The following is a 7548-nucleotide window of genomic DNA, read 5'->3' as shown; positions in this document are numbered from 1 at the left end:
ATCTGTATTTTATTTTTGATCATGGGAATGTTTATGAGAAATTTACTAAGTATAGCTATTCACGCAGTCCTGTAAGTTGCATGATTTGAAGCTGCAAATGCCTGGTGCTCACCAACTTCAAAATGCAGCAACTGCTACTTGTGTGGCACTCTGTCTTCGTAATTTAGGTACACATTTTCTAACTTATGCTTGGCCTTTGACTTTTCTTTTCTTATGAATATAATATATTGCCATTCAAGTTCAGAAGCTATAAATAACATACTCACTCACGGACACGATACACGACGCGACACGGGGTCACCGGTAATGTAAAAACATAGGACACGGACACAGACACGGCTATTTTAATATATATATATATATATATATATATATATATATATATATATATATATATATATTAATAAAATTAATTTATGAGCACGATTTATACAAAATCTAAAACGAGAAGCTTAATTTATGTTTATTTAAACTCAGTACTTTCAATCTACCAAAAAAAGACAAACACAACTGAGTACTTTCAATTATGAAAAATATTCTAAATTATAAAGACAAGTTAAAATCATATCCTAGTTACTCCACATTAAGAAAATCAGCCTCTAAACCTAGCTCATCTAAAGACAAGTCAGCAACTTCAAGAAATCCATTCAAGGATCCAAACTCATCTCCAACGACATCCCACATATGTTCTTCAAAGCAAGAGTTAATGTATGAACAACACATGAAGTCCAGTAAATAGAAGGAAACTCAACCTCAATAATTAAACCCACTGGCTTACAAATAGGTGCATTATTAGTCACTACTTGCACAACATTTGAAGGGACAACCATCATAATTACCTCCCTTATGCGTTTAGCAATGAATTCTCTATATTTTATCTCATTAAAACAATTTATGGCCTTTAGAAACATAGGTCCACTCTCTTTGACAACCATGAAATTAATAAGAGATCTTCTCTGTGGATCACTCCATCCATCGCTAACAACAGTCACACCCCTTTGATTCCATGTATTTTTTATAGGCTGCAACAAGTTCTCCACATGGTTCTGCTCATTTTGAAGTGATGTTGTCCTTAATTTGTTTTGACCTTCCTAACATATGTGGGTTTAATGAGGTAAAAGATAGAGAATTCATTGAAAAATATCTTTAGTATAAAACAAACATCGCAACTATTGAATAAAACCTCCAACAATGGAAAAGTAATTCAATCATGCAGATTAAGAGATGTTTCACTTATCATTAGATCACAAAATGAGATTGAACATCGGCTAGATTTTTATTCCCTCTTAGAATTAAACAAAAATTCAGAATTTTGTTTTAGAATAGGTTTGCTAAACATTCGATATCGAATTCCGAATTTCGAAGCCGCAACACATCTTTTAACTGTATCTTTTGAAACAGGTCATGTTGGTGCAAAATACGTTCTAGCCATGCTAAAAATCTTTTCGGGTGATTTAGAAACACATAAATTAGGTACAATTATGTTAACTGATATATGGAGATTAAAAACTTTTTTCGAATGAAGTATATGATTGTGGCCGATCAAAACATTGACCGTTATTGGACGCTAAGGAAACCATGACCAACAAATTTAGTTTTCTCTAAAGTATGCATCAAAGAACACGGGGAAAAGCCATGGACAAGACCAAGACTAAAGAATGACAAATGAGTAGTATTTTGCGATGAAGATTACTACTTCAGCACATGCAAAAATTGCAGACTCGACATAAATGCTACCCATTTGCCATTCTTTAGTCTTGATCTTCTTTCGATTTAACAATTTCTGCATTTTGCGGGAAAAATATTGTTCTTTTATTTTTATAACAGTTGGATCCCACCTTCACAAAATCGTTTTGACCCGATCCTTTATAGGAAATCACATAACAGTTGGTTTAAATCGAGTTCATAAGGCAAAAAAAAAAAAAAAAAAAAGACATGCATAACAAACTAGAGAAAGAAAAGGGAAAATAGTTTTAGATTACCATTTTGCTCGGTATATTACTGTGCTTCCGTGGGTTTGTATGAAATGAGATGACAGAGGTTATGGGGCTCGATCGATGAAACAGGGTCGAAAAATCCATCAAAATAGACAACTCATTTTTTTATCTACTCCTTTCATAATTTTGTATGGATAGAGATATATGTGGTTGAGGAGATGACGAAAATGAGGTTGTTTGGGCCATTAGGGCATCCAACTCTTATGAACTTATTTGATCTTCCTTTTATTCGTTAAGATTGATTGTGCGTGTGATGTCATCTCTAACACTAACTACTTTATACGTTTTAGCTTTTTGTGCTTACCACTTTTTAAGTTTTAGATTTCGGCGTTGGAATTGAAATTGAATGTAATATGTCAATATTTCTTGATCCTGGTGATATTGTTTAGTGCGCAGCCAACGCTAATTCTACCCATGTTGGAACCCTGGTCACCATAGCAGTTCCTGCATTTTTGTGGACAACATTTTGTGTTCTTTTGAACTTACTTAGTAATGGCATGTGTGTGGAACATAGGTTTATATTCATAAAAAATCTGATGTAATTGTTGCTTTTGCCGCAAATGTTATGTTTGTAGATCGACGATATATTAATCCGTGCGAATGCACGGGTTTCACATTAGTATAGTACATAATGGATAACTGAAGATTGAGCTCACCGAGGAAAGATAAAAATGTTTCAGAAAGTTGTTTTCTGATTCTAAGATGAAAGAGAAGGTTTTGACAATCTTGATCCTATTGTTGATAAAGATAATCGAGCTTGATTACTTCAAAAGGTTGCACATAAGCTACTTGCACAGTTTTGTTCATCTTCGTGTTGTGAAAGAAATTAGAGCACATATTCATTTTTCCATTATTTGAAGAGAAACATGATTGCACTACATAGAGCGAAAACTTTAGTATATTTGCATAGTAACCTTCGACTTCTATCAAGGAGCACTCCCCAATACCATCAAGAAGAAACTAAAATGTGGGATATCGTTGGAGATGGGTTTGGATGATAGTGGATTTCTTGATGTTGCTGACTTGTCTTTAGACGAGCAAGGCTTAGAGGCTGATTTTCTCAATGTGGAGTGACTAGGATATGATTTTATCATTTTGTTTTTGAATATTTTTCATAATTGAAAGTACTCGGTTTCTTTTGGTTGATTTATGTCTTTTTTTGGTTGATTGAAAGTACCGAGTTTAAATAAATATGAATTTTGCTTCTCATGTTAGTGTCTTTATAAATTGTGCTCATAAATTGCTTAATTTTATTAATATCTATATAGCCGTGTCCTATGTTTTTTACATTACAAGTGTCCCTGTGTCCGTGCTTCATAGATGCAGTCTACAATGCGTGGTATAACGCCTCTTGCATTTTTGTGCGTACATTGCTTATGTATTTTCTATCTCTCCTACTTAGTTATTTTTGTAGTTTTCCTCTTGGTCTCCGTCATTTTGACCCTAACCATGACAAATGAAATCAAAGTCTTGTATTGTGTTACACAACACCATTAGTTAGAAACAAATAGATAATTAGTAAACAAAGATAAGTAAAGAGGGTAGATAGGGGTACAAAGTATATAAATAATAGAAAAAGGGAAGAAGAGGGTAGCCAGTCATTTGAGTGAATTGCAGCCTTTGGACCTTTGTTTATATACCCCCAATGTTTTGCATTGTTATGTAATCAACCAGTTCATATTGTAAGTCTCAATTTTCTTGCTTTGGTAATAACCATCACTATAAATTGTTTATTGGATGATTAGGATGGAAAATTTCTGATGAATCTATAAGGTGTGGGTTAGAGCGTACATACCTCCTTGGAAGGAGTCAGCTCCTAAAATCTGAAGAAGCCAAGGCCTTGGGACTTTCTGGAGCAACAATACTGCTTGATGGAGGTTGACTGCTCTTCTCTTTTTATTACCATGCGATAACCTTTTTTTGAGGGAACCATGGGATAACCTGATGATTTCATTTTGTTTAAAAAAATTGTGTTCATTTGCTTTGGAAAATTTTCTAGAAATCCTCTAATTTTTTTTAAGGAAAGATAGACATAAAAATATGATAATTCTTTGTTGCAGACTGGACACATTGTTAATATTTCATATTGTCCTCGCTTGTGAAAAAAAGGGCCACCAAGATCATGCTCTGGGTGTGATTAGTTTCACGCCTGTCAGTGCCTTTCAATTTCCATATAAAAATAAGTATTCTTGACTTGAAACACATGATTTTTGCTGGTTTGCAAGAAGTCAAATTACTTTATAAAACATGCCAAGTTATGAAACATGCTAAAGCTGTAGTTTAAACAAAATATGTAAAAGACTTATGAAACATTTAAATGGAATTTGATTGTAGAATCATGAACAATATCATGCAAATTCAAGTGCATAACCTGTTTGACAGTTTATGTTTGTAAAATTTCTAATGGTATTGTAAAATGTGAATTTATAAGCACCATAGTTATAATTGTGTCTATTCATTCTGTAGCCCACACCAAAGAATCTGCCAAAGCACTGATGAATACAATAAGGGTGGCGTTTCCCAAGGCTCCATTAGCTTTTGTTGTTGCAATGGCGTCTGACAAAGACCATGCAGGTTTTGCTAGAGAGATTCTCTCAGGTAAACTATGCTAATCTGATGTGCTAATTGAATGAAAAATAAAATATCATGTCATCATATTAACTATAGTTTCATAAACTTTGTTGAATGAGGGAATAAAATGTCAACTAGATTTTAATTCATTTAGACTTCTAATTTCAGCCTGCCTATAATGCCTTTATTAGTAAAATGATTTAAACTATTAATTAAAAATAAATTAGCATAGATATGTTGAGCTGTGAAGTTTAAAATTGTAATTTCATTCAATTTACTCTCCAACTACAATTTATAATTCCGTTTTTTTTTGTTTTTGAAATTCACTCATCTTAAAGAAGTCAAATTATTTGATGCAATATGTAGGCTTTTGTTTAGCTGAACATATAAAACTAGTGTAAAATGCACTCCTAAAACTCTAAATCTGTTGCGACATTTGTTCAGGTGCATATGTGAAGACTGTTATTTTGACTGAAGCTGCTATTGCTGGAGCTGTAACTCGAACAACACCAGCTTCTTTGTTGAGAGATTCCTGGATTAAAGCTTCTGAAGAGCTTGGCGTCGACATTTGTCATGATGGAATGACAGAATACACAGAATTATTCAAGGAACAGCCAGTAAGCTCAGAAAGCAATTTGACTGATGGTAAGACCATATTGGCTACTGAGTCTTCTTTAAAGGATTGCTTGAGAATTGCAAATGAGATTCTAAACATAAGAGGAGATGAAAAGGGTGTTATTGTCATCACTGGATCACTGCATATTGTATCCTCAGTCTTAGCTTCTCTTGCTGATTAATAGTATGCTTTTACATAATGTATGATCACCATTCAATAACAATGTACTTATTAAGTCTAGAATGGATATTTTATGTATTTAATAGGAACAATATGAGGCTTCTCTAGTATATGATTAGATTAAATCAATGTTTTGTACAATTGGATCCGAAATTATATTTGTATATGTATCATGGGAAATCAGGTTAGGTGGCATTTATGGAAAATAATCTCAAAACTTTCAAGCCCCACTCTCCTTATTGCACCGCTCTGCTAGGGTTTATCCCCTATTAGGTTCCAACCGTAGTGTCATAGTCATCCCTTGTTGGTGTGACTGCATTCTTTCTCTTTTGTTTGCTCGTTGTTTTGTAGCTTGGCATCAATGAGTGTCTTATTTTGTCGGTATCGTATATAAGGAGTTTATCGTGTTTATGACCAAATTCAACATTGATTCGGTCTTACAGAAGACTTGTCAACATGTGGTTGATTTGGTCATTTCAAAGAGCACCTATAGTCAAAATGGGCAAACATCTAGAACTTTTTTTTCTTCTTCTTTTCGAGGATGGATGTAATTGAAGACTGTTGATCTTTCATTATTCTTGATCATTGGCCATATGTATGTGGAAGAATTTAATTTGGTTGTTAGGATTTAAAGTTTGGTTTGCTAACGTACTTTTGATTTCTAAATTTTTTATGTAAATTGATAGCATGTATTTGACTTTCAAAATGTGAATGATGAGTATCCCAACTCATAATAAATTGGATTCTTGTTGTTTCAAAATTTGAATGAAGCTTAAGTTATTGAAAGAAAAAAAAAAAAAAAAAAAGGTTAGCTGGCCCTTAAATTATTACTATATGTGATACAATATCGAGTCCTAATTCACAAACAAAGGCTGTGCCTACGTAAGGTTCACATAGATTTAGCCTGAACATTAGAATATCAGAATTATGCAGATATGGCACTGATATGATATTATATTGTTGGGATTTTTGATTATGTTGCTGTTTATTCTCCAACAGCATATATCTTGAAATTCTATATCTTTTTTTCTGTCTAAAATTCTCCTCTATAAGCTGATAATAAAACAAATTAACCAACCGATAATAAATTAGTACAAGAGGTAAGAGATATGAGTCATTTAAACAAGTGGTCAAGAGTTCAATCCGTATACTTCTTATGCACCGCAAATTCGTTTAGGAGGAGAGAATTTATCTTGTGTGCCTAGGGGTTCGTCAACAGACATTAGTCACTGCTAAATAGTGTGAAAATTTTATACCAATAATATGTAACCTAAAAAAGAAGCCAACCAATCTCTAATTAATACATTTTTTAAAACATTGAACAAACTTTTAATTTTGAAAGTAGCATTTGTCTTTTGCACAATACAAACAACTGAAGAAATGTTCCTTATTTTATTCTCAAATGGAGGGACCTTAATAGAGGACTACAATATTTCATACAAAGACTGTTAGATGCTTAATTGTTAGCCCATGGCATATTTTTGGGTCCATCTTCTTGCAATTGCCTCATACTCATTTTTGTCTGTCTGGTATACATCAGCAATTTCAGGAACCAAAGGAAGAAATAGAGAGCAACACCTATAAATGTCAGAGAAATAATGAAAAAGAAAATAATAATTAGATATAACTCCATAACCAGATCTTAATATTGGTACCATTGTTGTTATGTAAAAAAAAAAAAACTACATTAAATATGGGGTGTCCTCTAAGGTGTGGTATAAGATTTTTGGGTGGTTAGGTTGGTTACTGATTTTGCATATGGATTTGGTTTGTCTTGTTGAGAGGGATTTTGGGGCTAGCTGGGAGATATAAGATTAATCGTGGTTTTTTTTTTGTTGATCTGATATATTGTTGTGTGGACCATCTGGATAGCTCGTAATGATATTGTGTTTTCTGGTAAGACTCTAAATATGGAGGAATTTGTTCATAAGATCTCCAATTCTCTTCGTGGTATTGGTTTTTTGGGAGTCACCTTGGCTCACCTTGTTCTCGCTAGCAGTGGGTGGTGTGAAGCTAGTAGTCTTTCTGTTTGGGTGCCTATGATTAGGTGTTATTTGAATTTCTCTAATTTTAACTTGAACAAAATGCCTCATAAATTTCTATCATTTTGAAAATTCTCCAAATTAATCATCTAAATAATGAAAATTAAATAAAAGAATTTGAATTCTCTCAAAACATTACATT

At 33.1% G+C, this 7548-nt stretch overlaps 1 protein-coding gene across 1 annotated transcript; it reads left to right on the top strand.

Moving 5' to 3' along the window:
• On the top strand, window positions 1–5594 carry LOC146953072 (dihydrofolate synthetase-like). The gene is made up of 4 exons (XM_085707766.1): window positions 1–167; window positions 3743–3874; window positions 4464–4595; window positions 5013–5594. The coding sequence occupies exons 1-4, from the start codon at window positions 98–100 to the stop codon at window positions 5363–5365; spliced, it is 687 nt and encodes a 228-aa protein (XP_085563892.1). The 5' UTR covers window positions 1–97; the 3' UTR covers window positions 5366–5594.
• Window positions 5595–7548: the final 1954 nt, after the last annotated feature.

This window comes from Medicago sativa, chromosome 1, assembly GCF_051527215.1.
Source record: "Medicago sativa cultivar Bolivia chromosome 1, Bolivia_mono, whole genome shotgun sequence".
NCBI lineage: Eukaryota > Viridiplantae > Streptophyta > Magnoliopsida > Fabales > Fabaceae > Medicago > Medicago sativa.
Note: the sequence above shows the minus strand (reverse complement) of the source record. Positions and strands in the feature narration are given on the sequence as shown.

Coding starts and splice junctions, on each gene's coding strand:
- LOC146953072 (XM_085707766.1), top strand. CDS start 98: ATGCCTGGTGCTCACCAACTTCAAAATGCAGCAACTGCTACTTGTGTG. Junction 168..3,742: donor ACTCTGTCTTCGTAATTTAG/GTACACATTTTC, acceptor TTGGATGATTAG/GATGGAAAATTTCTGATGAA. Junction 3,875..4,463: donor AACAATACTGCTTGATGGAG/GTTGACTGCTCT, acceptor TTCATTCTGTAG/CCCACACCAAAGAATCTGCC.